This window comes from Hydra viridissima, unplaced genomic scaffold (genome assembly GCF_058129835.1).
Source record: "Hydra viridissima isolate aposymbiotic clone 2 unplaced genomic scaffold, HvirCarnegie_v1 scaffold_3, whole genome shotgun sequence".
NCBI lineage: Eukaryota > Metazoa > Cnidaria > Hydrozoa > Anthoathecata > Hydridae > Hydra > Hydra viridissima.
Window position 1 is genome coordinate 7,213,752 of NW_028324302.1, and position 18,418 is coordinate 7,232,169.

At 28.2% G+C, this 18,418-nt stretch overlaps 2 protein-coding genes and 2 pseudogenes across 4 annotated transcripts; 2 read left to right on the forward strand and 2 right to left on the reverse strand.

Annotated features, from left to right (window-relative positions):
• Positions 1 to 630: 630 nt before the first annotated feature.
• LOC145202375 (uncharacterized) lies at positions 631 to 14,099 on the forward strand. Of its 2 annotated transcripts, none has more exons than XM_090081209.1 (4): positions 631 to 878; positions 1,414 to 1,575; positions 2,724 to 2,802; positions 12,778 to 14,099. In XM_090081209.1, exons 1-4 carry the CDS (start codon positions 678 to 680, stop codon positions 13,974 to 13,976), a joined length of 1,641 nt encoding a protein of 546 aa, XP_089937335.1. In that variant the 5' UTR covers positions 631 to 677; the 3' UTR covers positions 13,977 to 14,099. The 2 variants fall into 2 exon arrangements, with proteins under 2 accessions (XP_089937335.1, XP_089937336.1); XM_090081210.1 differs by having other exon boundaries at positions 1,435 to 1,575.
• LOC145197200 (uncharacterized) lies at positions 3,894 to 9,695 on the reverse strand (annotated as a pseudogene).
• On the reverse strand, positions 6,018 to 8,916 carry LOC149890800 (uncharacterized; annotated as a pseudogene). The gene is made up of 3 exons (XR_016450557.1): positions 8,685 to 8,916; positions 8,116 to 8,603; positions 6,018 to 8,008 (listed from the first exon to the last, which is right to left on the reverse strand). The product of XR_016450557.1 is annotated as an uncharacterized LOC149890800 (transcript).
• Positions 13,997 to 15,312, forward strand: LOC145202377 (transmembrane protein 35B-like). The gene is made up of 2 exons (XM_080075295.2): positions 13,997 to 14,568; positions 14,742 to 15,312. The coding sequence occupies exons 1-2, from the start codon at positions 14,449 to 14,451 to the stop codon at positions 15,090 to 15,092; spliced, it is 471 nt and encodes a 156-aa protein (XP_079931421.2). The 5' UTR covers positions 13,997 to 14,448; the 3' UTR covers positions 15,093 to 15,312.
• Positions 15,313 to 18,418: the final 3,106 nt, after the last annotated feature.

The following is an 18,418-nucleotide window of genomic DNA, read 5'->3' on the forward strand; positions in this document are numbered from 1 at the left end:
AAATAATTTAATACCTAAATAAATTAATTTAATGTCTAAATAAATTAATTTAATACCTAAATAAAATAATTTAATGCGTAAATAAAATAATTTAATACCTAAATAAAATAATTTAATACCTAAATATTCTCTTTACCTAAATTTACTCTTAAAATAAACCGTAATAACTTCCGCGGTTTTAAAAAATAATGTTCATGCGTCAAGAGTTAAAATTCTCGTTCTACCGTTTAGGTTGTATCTGGTAAACAAACTCTCGTACCATATTTATGTTTGAGAGTAATCTCTTTTTGAAACATTACAAATTAAAATTAAGCTAAAGCGATTAAGTCTGCTAAGTTTAGATAACATGAAGTCTAACTTTATTAGCCATTACTTTAAACTTTTGAAATAATTGTGTTATTATAAAAGTGAAAAACTTTTAACAAAATGATTTATTAAAATTAAAATTTTCTACGGTTTATGTCAATCCAAATTAAACCAAAATTGTATGTATGTATGTATGTATGTATGTATGTATGTATGTATGTATGTATGTATGTATGTATGTATGTATGTATGTATGTATGTATGTATGTATGTATGTATGTATGTATGTATGTATGTATGTATGTATGTATGTATGTATGTATGTATGTATATAATGTGTACATTTAATAAATAAATGCTTTTAGTATAATATGGAGAGCAGAGTGATTCAAGAATCTATTGATAATGAAAATGTTGAACTGCAAAATTGTCACCTGAAACCATTTTCTGTACAATCTGAGAGTGTTATAGAAACAGTTGAAGCTGCTGGCACAGACCTATCTCTAACTAATATAGGCCCTGAAAGCATTGCTTATGAAATTGAAAAGTTAATTGATGTAAGAAAAGATGAGGTAGGATGTTTTTTTGCTTTTGTTTTCTGTTTTTGTTTTTTTAGCTATGATAAATAACATGATATTAAACTATTAATGTTTACATCAATTTTTTTTTAAATTGAAAAATTCTTCTTAGCAAAAAATAACAAAATAAACAGTTGAGTTTTTTCTTGGCATTACTTGTATTTTTTAAATTTTTATACATTTGTATACTAATTCAAAATTCTCAAACAAGTTATTTATGTGTGCATAAAAACATTTAAAAATTCTAACAGACTTAAATTTTTTTTTTAACTAAGAAGCCTATAGTTGTTTGTTTAAAACTATTATATGAAATAATTAGGAATTAAAAAGTTAAAATTTTAGAATTATAAATTTAGCTTAAATATTGTTTTACATTAACAAAAATGCTAGTTATAATTTTTTTTATATGATACTACAGTAGTTTAGGCAAGAAAAGGGACAGGAGTAACTGGGTATAGGAAGTGAATATTTTTATGAAAAACAGTAGTTGTCTCTAAAAAAGGCAATAGTGACTTATAACTTTGTTTAGACTGGACAACTTCTTTACCAGGCTAGGTGGGTTGCCCATACATGGATCCCAGAAGAGTATTTACTTTCATTTCCACTTCTATTAAAACAATACTGGGAGGACAGACAAAAGCACAATCTTCAAAAGTTTGGAGAGGAATCAGAATCTCAAGATAGTTGTTTGGTATGTCTTCCATGTCTTTAGTAGTAAAATTTTTATGAATATTTCTTTTATTTTGTTGTTTTGTTGTATTTTGTTGTTTTGTTGTATTTTGTTGTTTTGTTGTATTTTGTTGTTTTGTTGTATTTTGTTGTTTTGTTGTATTTTGTTGTTTTGTTGTATTTTGTTGTTTTGTTGTATTTTGTTGTTTTGTTGTATTTTGTTGTTTTGTTGTATTTTGTTGTTTTGTTATATTTTATTGTTTTATTGTATTTTGTTGTTTTGTTGTATTTTGTTGTTTTGTTGTATCAAAGTTTTTCATGTGTTAACCACAGTGGTATCAAGATTGATAGCTTAAAAAATTTAATATTCTTGTGCAGATTTTTTACTGAAAGGTATTGACTGAATGTATTATGTAAGAAAGCAGGTCATTTGGCACCTTTGGATTGCATGAATTATAAATTTGATGCAAATAAATACCTGGGGCAAATCTGATGTTACAGCTTTGATGTTTATTGTTGGGCTAATTTATAATTTTTTGTTGATTTATTTTCAGAATATTTCTGGCACATTTCTTGGAAATTAACAATCTACTTGTCATTTCTCTGTTTATGATTCTAGAGCCATACTTCATAGCTATTATCTGGCACTGTTACTTTAGCTACTACTTTTCAAACCCATTTCTATGCATCTTAGCTTTCAGATCTTCTCAAAATTTCAAAAGAAAGATCTAAAATGATAAGGTTCTTTTGATTTTTTTGAAAAAAAAATCCTAATGCATCTAATTTTAGTTAAGGCACAGTTAAGATATTTTTTATACTTTAAGATATTTCTAGTCCCACTAGAAACATCTCATATCAAGATCTTAGTTACTTTGTAAGAAGTGAAATACAATATAATCTCTCTAATTTGAATTTCCTTAATTAGAAAAACTCCATAAGTAGATTAAATGTAAAGTCACCGTGAAATGCACTTATGAAAAGTTAATTTTCTATAATTCAAAAATCTCTCTAATTCAAACATTTTTTTTTCTCTATAAAATTCGAATTAGAGAGAAGAGTTTTTTAAATTTTTATAAGTTTTTTATAACAAAAAGATCTTCCTTAACATTTCTATGACAATTGAAGCTATGCTTTTTTTCTGATCATTGTAATATAAAGTTTCACTTTTAGATAGAAGACTCAAGAGAAAAAGCAGAAATTACTTCACTTCATGGTGAACAAGAAAGCGATAGCCTTCTGTCTTCAATTGGTATGAGAATTTACTTTTTCTAGAAATTTTCTTTAGTTTTTTTAGAAATTAATTTAGATGGTAATAATATATAATGATTTTGTTTGTTTTTATTTATTATTTGATTTTTCTTTTTTAAAGATGTTAAATTTTTGTGGCCTCTAGGCTCTGGAATTATTATTTGATTATAGATTTTTATCAAGTATACAGTAATATTGTTAGCATATTGCATGCTTTTAAATGTTATTTTTTAAAATATTGACTTTATATTTTTAAAGCTAAATATCTTTCAGATATTTCTATAAATATTTATTCCTCTAAAAGCTGAAAATTATATTATGTCAAATTTAGAGTTATATTAGTTTCATACAATCTATGAAGAGCTTAGGGCCAAAAAGTGATAAACCACTTGTATGTGTAAAACAAATATATAATAAGTTTATTAAGATTATATACATAAGATTATTGTGGTATTTTCCTGTCAGTTTGTGATTCCTTTAGAGAACTGCAAGAATATTGTTTAGATATATTGTGACATAAGTAAAAAAATAAAATTTAAAGTTATCAATATCAATGCATTAGTATTAAATTGAGATCTTTTTATTATTAAAAGCATGCTAATATGCTTGTAATTAAGGTGCATGTAATTATGTGAAAAGAAATAAAGTGAGAGCTTAGAATCATATGAAAGATCATACTGCATAGCTTGTCATGGTATGAATGCATCAATCTAAGTAATGCATTAAAATCAGGGTTGGTACCCAAAAACCCAAACCCAAAAACCCACCCAAAAACCCAAGAGCAAAAACCCACCAAAAACCCAACTTACTGGGTTTTTGGTCTCAAGTTTTTCATTTATAACTTTTTCGATCATAAATTAGTTTCCATTTAACACTATAGGTTAGATGCTGCTCAAAAATTGTCCTAATGATAACAAAATAAGGAGTTGAGTATTATATATTTCATAAATGAAACTTTTTTTTTCCCTTGGAACAGCAATATTTAAACTTAAAATTTAAAACAAAGTTATCAAACAATTTTGTCATCAGCAATTGTGCATCTTGATCTTAAGTGTCTGTAAATTCGTACAAGCATTTCAGTTTTCTCTATTCCTAAACAATTTCTAATTTTGCTCCAAATCATGCCAAAGGATGAGAAAAATCTTTCAATGAATCCAGAACTAGCTGGGCAAGTGTGCAAGTGCCGTAAAAACCTTGCAAAATTTGCAGGTAATTTTGAAGACTTAGACTCCTTCATTTCTATAATTTTCCACCAATTTGTTGCTGACGTTGTGCTTTTTACACTATCATTAAATAAATATGTCGGAAAACAATTAGCATCTTTTAGTTTAAATGCATAGTAGCCAGGCATAAATTCAGGATAGATTTCATTCAACCATTCCCCAGCTTCTTCTTCTTGACTTCTATTCAATGTTCTTCCTAAGTAAATATTGAATATATCATCATATAAGTATAATATAACATTATATAAGTAAGGGTATAAGATTAGTAAACTTAAATTGAAATTTTATTTTCTGGGAACTCTATTATTTGTTTAAATTTGATCACATTCAATTTTTTAATTTTTTTACATTTTTATAGTATGTTACCTTCATATTTTGGATCTGTTAAATTAGCCAGAAAATGACATGGAATGATTGCTTTCTTAAATCTTTTTAAAAAATCATCTTTCTACAGAGCCAATTTTTTATCATGTATGAGGCTTTGCCAAATCTCAACTGCTTCAGACAATGTTGTATCATCTGCCTGCAACTACAGCAAACACAATAATTTAGTTTATAATTATGTAAATAAAGTTAATGGTGCCAGAAATATGTAGTTTTAATATATTTACTATATTCAAATTTAATACATCTAGTAAATAACTAAGTAAACTAAATTATAAACCTTATCTAATGCAGCACCAATAATTTTTAGCTGTGCTTGTAAATTAATTGCTTCTCTTTGTATTGACAGAATGTCAATTAATCTTCCAATTGAAGGATCAATGGACTCCATATGCTCACCTCTAATGGCAACATACAGGGAATGATTAGATATGTATGTCTTTATACAATCTAATTGGGAGTTCCAGCGAGTATCATTGGGTAGCTGTGGCATTAGTCCACCTTTTTCAATTAACCACCCCTATAGAATAATTGTTTAAACAAAATTCAACAAAGAAATGTTAAAAAATAATCTTTGTGTACATTAGCTAGGATCTCATTTGCCATATTATTACTTAGGCCTATATCATTAACGCTGTTTTATTTCATAATATTGCATCACAAAATATGATCAGTAAGTCAATAACAATCTAAAATTTGGTACATACATGTGGTTGGTGATGATTACGAAAATATTTATGAATTTCTACAATATTCTTTATTATGGACTTCGAAGAGACATCCTTTTCAACTAAGTTTAGAAAATGAGCAGAGCAACCATATGTTATCAGCTTAGGGATTTCAGCTTGCAAAAGCTCTCTCATTTTAGACATTTTATTTTCATTGTCAGTGCATACTGCAAATACCTAAAAATGAAAGTATAAATATATTTATTTTAATTAGTTTTCTCCTCATTAGTTAACTTTACTTAATTCAAACTTTAAATAGACTTATGCAAAATTATTATGAAAATATTCTATATAATATGCATTTTTCAAATTTTTATTGTAATTAAGTGATTGTAATTATATATATATATATATATATATATATATATATATATATATATATATATATATATATATATATATATATATATATATATATATATATATATATATATTAGGGGTAGTCATTTTGAGGGAATTTTTGAAAACGAAGTACATACCCAGCTAAAGTTGGAGCAAATATGCTAAAACTTAGTCAAAATTTTTTTTAGGTCAATCGGGTGACTTTTAAGTCCCCCTCAAGACTAAAGTTGTTAAGAAATTGCACTTCAAAAAAGGAAAAATAGGGTATGTTCAGAGTGTTTGAGGGGGATCTAAGTGAAAAAATTATTTCCGTTTTTTTTTTTTTTTGTTATTTGTTATCTATATTTTCATTTTAAAAGGGTACGTCATCATGTATTTTACATATTTTTGGTTAAAACGATATTTACGAAAGGAAAAAATGAAAATTTCACGTTACGCAAGAGGTTATGAAACCAGCAAATTATGTATTTTCATACTTAAAATTCATTCAGATTGACAGCCGGAAAAATTCCCGCTTAAATCAACCAAAAAAACAAACTATTTTGAACTAAACAAGTAATTTACCATTAAATAAAAATCTTTACAAATACTATCAAAACAAAAATTATGTATTAATTGAAATAAGTATTTTAAAATGAACAACAATTTCCTAAGTCTACAATTTCCTTTTCTTCAGTTTAGAGAGTGACATCAGGCTTTCTGATAGTTTTTTTTTTGTAATATTACTTTTTCTCACACCAAAAACCTTGAAAGTTGACCTCACTTTGTCGACAGTTAAAAGTCTGTTCTGCTTGTCATCTTCATTTTCGTATATTTGCACAAACTGCTGCATCATTCCGATTGCTCGTTCAGAATGATCATTGACAACAATTAACATTTTGGCAAAGTTTTCAAAATTCTTAAACGAGGACTGGGTGTGCCAATATTGGGGTGGAAGTGACAACCAGTCTCTAACTCTCTGATTATCCAACCCTATCATTGAAAAAATTAAATATGAAAACTCATTAACCAAAAGAGAGAGGGTTGGTACCTTCATATTGTTTATGATATTAATCTCGTCTATTCGATCTTTGCTTCTTTGTTTAAAAAAATCTGGATCCGGCATTTGGAAGGAAAGCAAAGCATCTGCAATGGCTGTTTTTTTATCCATAGAAATATTTTTATCCAAAAGAGCCAAGGGAATAATCATTGAATCAAGATACCATGTATGCTTATAAAGAGATGCTAACACAGCGTCTACTGCCTCCGGATTGGAGCAAACTTTCTTATACTCATTCATCTGAAAGATTGCATCAAGGTCAGGCGCAGGAGATTGAATTGCTTTATGTACTTGAAGGTACCACCTTGTGTAAAAACATACAATGAACTCGCAGATGAGTTTCAAATCTTCACGTAGATTATCATTTTCTTGCACAAATGTCAATTGCTTGCACAAAAGCTGAAGTTTAAGGTAGTATAAACTCTTGCCTAAAAACCTAGCATGATGAACAGCTCCAGTTTTCTTTAATTTGAAATGTGCAGAAGGGGATAAATACTGCATGGTTAGTTCAGCCAACTCTCTTCGGTCATTCCTCATATTGCGTTTCTTAGTAATATAAGTCTCACAGTAATCTAAAGTTTTCGTTGCAGCTTCCTTCAAAACTGTTCCTTCCACGGTTTTCCAATCAAAAGAGGTCAGGTTATTTTTGTCGTATTTGAATTTAGGGTTCTCAAACATATGTTTGAACTTTACGAATAAAGGATTTTCAGGCCCTACGCTATTCTCTTTTATCACTGCTTCACAGAAATGAACCATTCTAAGCTCAACGATATGATGCCTACATGCTAGTAGAAGAAGGTATTTGTCTACCTCTCTTGCAATCCTAATAAGTGATCCTTTCTTAGACCCAGTATTACTTGAAGTTGTATCAAAGCATACTCCGCATACTTTTGAAATGAGGTCATATTCTTCTAGTATTTTCATGATTCCTATATACATATCTTCACCTGAAGAAGACGGCAAGGCAGGTACTCCAAGAAGATGTGACACCCCCTCAATGTTAACAAGTACAGCTAATCTTTCATTCTTCAGTCTTTTTCCATGATTCATTTCAAACAAAGTCTTTCCGTCAAAATGAATTATACAGGGAAAACGGCTTTTTTCCACGGCCTTCTTTATATCTAATTTAGCAATTTCTGCAGTATCCTTGGCAGTTTTTTTCATCTTCCTTAATGCTGTTGAAGCACTGGCTTTGCATTTTGCGATATCAACTCCACAATCTTGAAGAATTGCTCCAATTACTTTTTGTAAGACATTGGGGGAGATATCATTTGCAGTAGCTATGATAGATACATTTCCATCAAAAATATTCTTAGGGACTTTGGCAGTAATGTTATGATCATCTGCTCTTCTATGATTCCAAACTTCGGGTTCAAATTCTGAATCAGAATCAGCGCTAGTGTCAGTGAAACTCAAGTCTAATTCTGAGGTAGCATCAATCTTAGGAGATTCATCTTCTAGCCTTGTCCTCTTCCTCATACCTTCAGAAACCTAAAATTTGTTTTAACATAGTGTATGTGTATTAACAAATAATGTATGTTAAATTAGCAAATTTTAATAAAAAAGGTCAAATTAACCCACTAAAAACAACATAAAACCTTTTTGCTAAATTTTCTATCTTCTGATCCCAAACTAAAACGTCTCAGTCCTTCCTGGTCTTCCAAAAAAGTTAAATCATCGTGCTTATCTTTATCTGAGCGTTTTTTATCCTTCCTAATTTGGTTCTTTAAATCTGTAGAACCAATCCAAAACAGCTTTTTCAAAAATGAAATGAACTCCCCTTGATTAACCTTGTCTCTAGCTGTTCCTCTGTATTTATTTCTACTCAAATCTGAATACTTCTTGTCCATCTTCATTAGGTTCTTGATAATATTTTTATCTGACATTACTTGAAATCCCGCTTTAAGCCATGGTCTTTTAACTAAGCCTAAAATGCATTCACAATCATCTACTTCACATCTCTTGTAACCCTGAATCTTGTTAGGAGGGCATGATAAAATTGTTGACTTCTTAACATTATGAGGAAGTAGTGATCTTCTGTAGGAAATGTTTTGAAGAATATCCATTCCAGTAGGGAGTTGAAGACCTTAAGAAAAAAAAAATCAATATTTTAATTTTTAACATAAAGTTTAAAATTCAAAACAATTTTTTTAAATTAGATATGTACATGTAATAGCTGGTTTAGCCTCATTTATGATAAAAAGTTTGCTTTTGCTTGATCTGAGAAACTTCCTCTTGCCAATATCTTTTACAATTTTTTTTTCCATTTTTGTATTCAATCTAAATAGATTTTATGGTTTGTAATTAGTTAAAAACTTCAATACAATTTTACTTTATATTGTAATTCAATTAATAACAATCAAGTAAATACGAAAGTTATTTACAAAAATAAAATAATGTAACGCAATTTCATGTACAGCTTGTTTATAAAAACTCTTAGTGACTTAAAAATAGAGTGCAGCATCTTCAGCACATTTTCTTCGGCATTATTTTATAAGAATTTTTTTATCGTTGCCGATTTTCATAACCTCTTGCGTAACGTAAAATTTTCATTTTTTCCTTTCGTAAATATCGTTTTAACCAAAAATATGTAAAATACATGATGACGTACCCTTTTAAAATGAAAATATAGATAACAAATAACAAAAAAAAAAAAAACGGAAATAATTTTTTCACTTAGATCCCCCTCAAACACTCTGAACATACCCTATTTTTCCTTTTTTGAAGTGCAATTTCTTAACAACTTTAGTCTTGAGGGGGACTTAAAAGTCACCCGATTGACCTAAAAAAAATTTTGACTAAGTTTTAGCATATTTGCTCCAACTTTAGCTGGGTATGTACTTCGTTTTCAAAAATTCCCTCAAAATGACTACCCCTAATATATATATATATATATATATATATATATATATATATATATATATATATATATATATATATATATATATATATATATATATATATATATATATAGACACACACACACACACACACACACACACACACACACACACAATTTAAATACAAAAGTTAGCTTACACTTACGTATTTATTGAAGGTTTCTTTTGCAACTTTGATTGCATCCTTAGCAGCCAGAGTGCAAAATCTGCTGTTTTTGAATGGCTTCCAGCATCAACTGCAGAAATGAGATAGGGTTTACTTCCATTATGGATACTATGAGCAATTATAGGATCATTACGGACTGTACTCCAACCATCTTGAATTAGGGTAATAGCACAATCATCAGCAAGATCACTTTTCATTGAACTGATTACTTCTTTATTTACCTTTACTAAGAGTTCTGAAGATATCTGCTTTCTATTTGGTGGCTCGTATCCATGTCTTAGTTTTTTAATCAGTTTGATAAATTCAAGATTTTCTACTACGTTGAATGGTATATTTGCTGAAAAGAAAAACCTTGCAACTTGCAAATCCAGTTCATCCTTCTGATTACTTGTTGTTGTAGCAACAAATTTAGAAATGGATGTTTTTCATTGCACCTTCAATGGATTTGAATAAAAAATTGAAGAATAAGAATCATCACTAATAACACTAAAACAAACTTGTTCTTCATCTTCTGACTGGTTAGACATATTTGATGATGCAGATGTAGATGGCCTTGACTCTAAGACTGATATATTGTTAAATACTTCTATGGAATCATTTGCACTTCCTTTTTTTATTCTTCTGCATTTGTCTAAATGGCTCTTAACTCTCTCTATTTTTTTAGTTATGCTCTCTTTGCAATAATTACATATTACTCTATTTGGTTGATCACCTAATATGGTCACTTCATTCCACTCATTAGCCTTATTTCTTCCTCCTGAATGATACTTTGGCATGTTGAAGGATATGTAATCTACTTATACTTTATATTTAATTAAAATTCTAAAACAATAACTATATTCAAAATTATCTTATTGTATTAGAAAAAATGTAATCTAATTACTAACTTAGCTATTGTATAAGTCAACATACCTGTAAAAATTAAAATAGCTTTTAGATAACTATAAGTTAATCCAACTTTGTCACTAAAGATTTGTATCAAGCTAGAGATTTGGTTTTAGCAAAAACCCAAAAAACCAAAAACCCAAAAACCCAGTTGGGTAGGGTTTTTGCTCAAAAACCTGGGTTTTTGCCAACCCTGATTAAAATAGAAAAGAAGAGTTCATGTTTAAGATTTTAAAATGTAATATTATCACAATTCTACTTTATTATTTGTGGATTTATTGAAATCTATCATGCATCCCTTCTAATGGATTTTGAGACATAACATGCCAAAATAAAATCAACTGTTTACAGGTTCAGTGTATCAGAAAAGAACCTAGTTAATGCAAAATGTAACAAAAGATTTGTAGCCTTCTTCCAGCTTAATGAATGTTTAATGATGTATATATATTACTTACCTGTAAATATATTAAATATATTTAACTATAGTTAATTAGTGCAATAATTTTTGTATGACAAAACTTCAATGTTTATTACTAGATAGCAATTTTGGTGATTTAAAGCAAAAATAACAGCAATCTTTTTTTAAAACAGAGAGCTACCTCTCAGATTGTTAGATTGCTTATATTGTATCAAAGTTTCTGGAATATTATTCAATTAACCCATTATTTTCATGCTGTGAAGCATGACAAACATGCTGTGTAAGCTCAACTTAAACAATGTAGTTTTTGAAAAAAGTTTAAAAAATTGTTTGCTTAAGATTTTTACAGTAGCTTGCAACATCTTTGCTGGTGACTTCAACATTGGATTTATTGGTTGTTTAAAAATGATTATTATTGGTTGTTTGAAAATGATTATTATTGGTTGTTTGAAAATGATTATTAGAATTGTCCTTGCAGAAGTTACACTTATTGCTGAAGCAGTTTTATTATTTGTGTAATGCAAATGAAGTTTAATTATATCATATACTATTTGAAGAACTATGAGTTGATTTAAATAAGTTCTCTAATTTAAATCTCATATTTTCATGAGAGCTGCAAACACAGTTAAAGTTGGGTTTTTAGTTTTAATATTTTGAATATCTCCAGAAGTAATATTTTTTTAATAATATGTAAAAAATCTTTGATAATAAAACTTAGCTTATAAAATATATCAATAAAGCTTATTCATTTCATATTATATTGACCTGTGAGCTGTCTGATCAGTTACTTACAACAAATAATATATTTTATTAGTAAATTAATATATTTATATTATAAACAAAATAATATAGTACTCATAAACTTATATACTTATAATAATGAATAAGCAAAGTTGTCAAATATTAATAGATAGAGAAAATTATATAAAACCAAAAAAGTTTTCAGTCATAATTTTTTATTAGATTTTTTTTGTATAAGTTCTAAATATTTTCTTTAAAATTGAACAGTTTTATTATATTATGACATCTGCAATTCAACAACTTGATGCAAAAAAAGTATTTGCCCAACAATCACTTTATATGATAGTCAATTTATATCAAGCATTCAAGAGTTGACTTTGTTAATAGTTGACTTATAGTATAATTCAACTTACCTGATCAAGAGGTTTTCCTGTACAATTTGACAACCACTTTTTTCCAGAACACTTTGTGATGATAATTGACCATCAGGATATCCTTTAACATTTGCTTTAATCTTTGTTGTATAAAAACTTTTGATTTGGTTTAGCTTCTTGAAATATGGCTCTTCTTAGCTGGTTATTGATTTTGATCTTGCTTAGCTAGTTACTGAGCCAGTTATATCAAAGTGTTTGATAATAGAATTAATTGTGGATTTCAGTTTGGAAGTAATTGTTGACTGCATGTTTACAATAATATCAGATGAGCTGTAGTCTGTTATCTGTTTAAACCATCTGGGATGTTTTTTTTTTTTTTTTTGCATCAAATTAAAGTATCAAAAGGTTGATAAATACAGTATTTAAGGATTACATTTGTCAGCTGTTATCTATTTTAAAAGAAATACTTCAAAATAAATTTATTTTTAAAAGAAATACTTCAAAATAAATTTATTTTAAAAGAAATACTTCAAAATAAATTTTTTTTTAAAAGAAATCAAAATAAATAAGTGAAAAAAAAAAAAAGAAATTTGTTTGAGATTTTTTTTTTTTATTATAAAAATAAGAAAGTAGCTGACTATAAATATGAAATCTTTGTTAAAATAGTTTGTGATAGTTTGATATATTGAATGCTTGTCCATGTAAACTTAATTATGTCTGATTTTTTATATTTTTTTTACTCCTGTTTATTTTTAGTAGTTTAAATTCTTTTTTAGTTGCTCAAGCTTATCCTTGTGAAAAAGCTATTGAAGATTCTGTTATTAGTTGCCAAAAGTGCGATCAAGACTTTTTAAAAGTCAACCATAATGCTCATATTGAGTTTTGTAAAGGAAAAGATGAACACATAGAAATCCAAAGACCAGAAAATGTTGGTTATCTTTCATTAACTGAAAATTCACCATGTGTAACATGTATAACAAGGCAACAAGATAGCATAAAAAGTAATCTTACAGTTGAATCTCAGCTGTTTGTTAATTGTCATCTAAAAGTTATTGCTGACAATACACAAATATTTGAGTGTAATGAATGTCATAGAGATTTTTTGAATAAACAACCCCTTTCAGATTTCAGCATGAAACCAATTCTTTATTCTAACTTAATCCATGGTTCTAAATCACCAATAAAAGAATTCATTCAAAAGGACCTTGAAAAAAACACAGCAGAGATTCTTGGAAAGCCATTTAAATGCTGTGTTTGTTGCAGGGTATTTTCTACCAAAAATGAAATGAAAGAACATGAGATGAAGCATGTTCCCACATCTTCTCGGTATACATGTGCAACTTGCAGTGCAAAGTTTGTTACAAGAGTTCAATTGGAAGGCCATTATGATTCTGACAGTAATGAGTGTTCTCCTAGAAAATGTGAAATTTGTGACCGAAAATTTATTCATAGCAATCACTTAAAGAGACATATGACAATCCATGCAGGTCTTAAACCTTTTATTTGTCCAATATGTGACCATGAGTTTAACCAAAGAAGTGATCTTCAAAGACACCAAAAAAGACATGTTTTACCAGATGGATCTTATGCATGTAACAAATGTGCAAAGTGCTTTGAAACCATAGATAAGCTTAAGGATCATATACTATCTGAACACAAGCCAGATGAAAACTCTAAAACTAGTTCATTCAAATGTGAACGATGTGGCAAGGTGTTTGGTCGAAAGTCTCATTACAAGCGTCACCTAACTATCCATGAAGGCTTAAAGCCACATGTTTGTGAATTATGTTGTAAGTCATTTAATCAAAAGACTGATTTAAATAGACACACAATGACTCACTTGAGGAAGCATATGAAGATCTATGGAGAAAATTCTATGACTGCAAATACGTGTGAAGTTTGCAATAAAACATTCACAACACAAGCCAAATTTGTGGAACATTACTTAGGGCATCAAAAAATAATGATTTATTAGTTGTTATAATTGTTAAAAATCTCAACTAAGAATGAAACAATTTTAAATATTGTTATATTGTTATTTTGAGTTTAAAATGTTTTGTTTATAGTTGTGGTGGTCAGGTATTGAGTAATCTGTTAATGATTTTTTTGTGTTAGTAACCCCAAATTTTTCTATTATATGACCAGATTATCATTAACTTAGGTTTAAATTTTTTTGTTAAGTTTTTTTTGGTGTACTTCAGCATGAAAACATCAAAAAGTTTTGTTATTGCTACCATTATGAAAATTGATTGTCAATACTGTTATTTTATGATAGTGAAAGCAGGTGGTCCTAAAGTAATTCGTAAGTGCATAAAAAGTCATAAATTGAAAATAAAGCTAATATTTTTCAATGAAGTTCTGTAATGTTTTATTTAACATTTATTTAACTTTAAATCCAATTTGTTTGATCACTTTTATGTATTTAGTTATTTAACAAATGGTCAGAAATGGATAGATCATTTAAAGTTTTTGGCTATTCCTTATCTGTAGTTATAGCAATTATATTTGGCACATTTGGTATGTTGAAAGTTTTTCCATCTCTATCACCAGAGATCAATAAGAAGTTTGTAAGTCTCAGTGATTTTTTAACATATCAAAAATTTAAGTAAATAGAATCAAACAATCTTAAAAAGGTTGTGAAATAAAATTAATTACGTTTAGTTTAAATATTTATTTCTTTAAAAATTGTTTGAACTTATTTCAATGATATTGTCTCCTACAGGTGTTATTTTGTTTTCAGATGGGAGAGTTTATTAGATATGCTAAAATCCACCCTGCTACCAACTATGGCTATGTCATTGATGCTGGTAAATTTATGAAGCTAACTGGGGTAGTTGAAATTATATCTGCGGTTTTGCTGGTAATTGGTCCTCGCATTTTAAAGTTACTGAGCTGTACGATATTTATTTCAATAATTATAGGAGCCTTGTACTTTCAGTACACTCTGAATGACCCTTTCTTATATTTGTTTTTAAACTCCATGCTGCTTCTCATTCTGTTCTTAAGATTGAACTTTTTTCATCTACAATTGATGAATAATCACGTACAGACTGAAGAACAACCTGGTGGCCAGAAGCAAAAAATGAACTAACCTTCTGTGTGTGTGTGTGTGTTTTTTTAATTCATTTTAATTTCAAGCATTTGGTTTCGAAAAAATAGCTTTTTTTGTTGAGTAAAAAAAAAAAAGACATTTGAATAAACTTATATTTGTAGTATCGTACAAATATTTATATTTGAGTGCAAGTATTTATGTTTAAGATTTTATGTATAATTATTTATATTTGAGTAAAAGTATTCGATTAACCCTTAAATGCATGAATTTTAAAAAACGTCAGAACAAATCGTACAAAATGTATTTTGGTGTTCGTTTAAAAAAATTTTGAGAATGATATTTTAAAACAATAAAATTTTTTTCAAAGAAAAACATGTGTTGCATATCTGCAACATTATGCATCAAAATCTAATTCTATTGAGAAGTATGGTAATATTTAAAACAATTGTTTTTCTTATTGCAGCGCAGATGCTCCACACATTTCTCATAGAACGTTTGTGCATATCCTTTGGATTCAGGAAATTTAGGAAATTTGCGTCTGACTCGTCTATTTCGTATTTTTCCTTATTTTTTTGTTCAAGCGGTTTATGGTAGGCAATCGAAGCTTGCCTGCATATTTGGATAACAGACTAACTGCTTTATTATCTTTCCAGACTAAGGAGCTTATTTCTATTCCGTTTACTTCTCCAAAAAACTCATATTATGTCCCACAAGCATCTTTTTTAACTATTTTTTCTGTCGGAAGTTTATTATCAGGTATTCGATTGCGACGTCCCTAAGCTTAGTATACCTTTTTTAGCTAGATATGCTAATAGAGCAGGACATTTATAGTAATTATCAAAGTACAGTCTGTAATTTTGGTTTGCTGGGATAATGATAATACAACAAAAAAAGATTAGAATGTATAAAGTAGCATTTCTGCAACATACAAAGTTAATATCATTACTAGCTGTAACTTAGAGTTCATAAACAAAAAACAAGTTTTAAAATTAATGCTAACTTTTAGAAAAACAAAAGTAACTTTACTTGTATATAGATGAATTTGTATATACAGTAAAAGTCATTAGAGCATCAAATAAAGTAGTAAACTCAGGAAAATATGATGCGACGAACTAAAACCTCTCTTGTTCAGTGGTTTTAAGAATGTTGGTAACATGAGCATGCGCACATTTTAGTATAATTATGTGTCAATACGACAACACCATGCATTGCTTATAAACTAATTTTGTAAACGAGGTATATGTGTTAAACGAGATATGTGATAAATGTGTTAAACGAGATATGTGATATATGTGTTAAACGAGATATGTGATATATGTGTTAAACGAGATATGTGATAAATGTGTTAAACGAGATATGTGATAAATGTGTTAAACGAGATATGTGATAAATGTGTTAAACGAGATATGTGATATATGTGTTAAACGAGATATGTGATATATGTGTTAAACGAGATATGTGATAAATGTGTTAAACGAGATATGTGATAAATGTGTTAAACGAGATATGTGATAAATGTGTTAAACGAGATATGTGATAAATGTGTTAAACGAGATATGTGATAAATGTGTTAAATAAGTATGTTGCATTTCAGTAACACTATACATTTAAGTGTTAAGAAAATTACAACTTTTTATATTTGTAAGTTTGTTTGTGTAAAAATATCGAGTGTATAGATAAATTATAAAAAAAGTAGCTTGATTTTCTAATAGTATGTTGCTACAAACTTTATTTCTATCAGAATGTAAGATGAGAATCGACTGTAACGTAGTGGCAAATTTACATTCATATCCCTAATTAGAGTTTGTCATTGACGATTAAAACAAATTGATGGAGCAAAGTATTTCAAATTTTCCACAAAAATAAATAAAATAAAAAAAGTCTAATCAATAAGCAAGAGAGTCGTTTTTTACTGTAAACTAATTACTATATTTATTGTTGTTAGATCATGAAAAGTTCATAACATAAATTTATTGTTGGAAGGTATTTAAATGTTCAGAATATAGATTTTGTAGTCTTATTTTTCCTACATCGCTAAACAGTTGAAAGGTGTCAAAAATTCGACTACCAGGTAAAATCCATTATTTTAATACGGTTAGCAATATTTTTTGATGTCTGCCAGGTTCCTCCACAAAACAACAGCGTCGCTAATGTCGATGTACAGCCCATTACAACGTCACCTTTGTCCATCTTGGTTTTGGAAATATTTGCTCAATGATGTCGCAGATTGAACAATTTACATTGTTTGCAACTAATGGTTATAAAATTTAAAAAAAATGAAGAAGACTCAGTTCAAAATAAATAAACTGTGAAAAGGTAAAACTATTTTAGTAACTTTTCTTTTAAATAATAACTTTGTTAAACAACATAGTTAATCAAACATTTTTTTTTTAACATCATTTCCAAGATGTTCAGGTCTTATGTTAGGATGGCATTTGCTGTGTAATTGTTAATTTTTTCTTTCTTTTGAGATTTACGACGCTAAAGTTAACTCTTACCACTCCTATTTACCCAAAGATATTAAATCCTGTAAATAGGCAGTTTTTCTCTTTTAAGTTTGAAGACATTCCCTTAGATAAAAAGGTACCGTATTTAACTAATTCACAATTAATGTTTTTGGTAAAATCCTAAATTAATTATAGCTTAGTCATGATGATAAAGAACTTTAAGCGAAAGTTGTTTTTAAAAATTAATTTTACAAGTTCCAAAATTACTTCTTTGAGATATTTAGTCCAAACGCTGGTTTTTAAATAGTTTATATCTGTAATATGGTTATTAACTCAGTTGTAAATTACACGCTCAAGGATTTTAGAAATATTATTGAATAATATTAAGAAATATTATAGATTATAAAAAAAAGTTTACCTATCACTGCTTTAAGTTCTTTTGCTTGTTTAGCTAAATTTTTAGGCGTGTTGAAAGTTTGTGTCAATTTTGTGTCAGTTAAACATTCGATTGAATGTGATACCAATCACACAGTAACCGAATATATTTAAATACTAAATCAAAAAAGATCCTGTTAAATTGTCATAAAATTTCGAAACTCAACATACTTACGATAACTACTTTCGAAGATTTTTTTACAAACCATTCGTTACTAACTTACTGTTAAAGAATATTACACACATGCATTAGAACAGTTTGGCTTTTATTGAAGTTGTCATAAAAATGTTTAGAATTTTAAACTATGTTAAAAATGTTAAACTTGTTTGTACATGTATTTTCTAACAACAATTGCAACTTGTCATTTGACTGTTTTGGGTAAGTTGTATCTTCTCAGTTGTTTCATGGCTGGTGTTCTGACATGCTACTCTGTTGCTGAGTACTGAGACTGAAAGGTGTTTTGAGAACCAATTGCTCCTTTT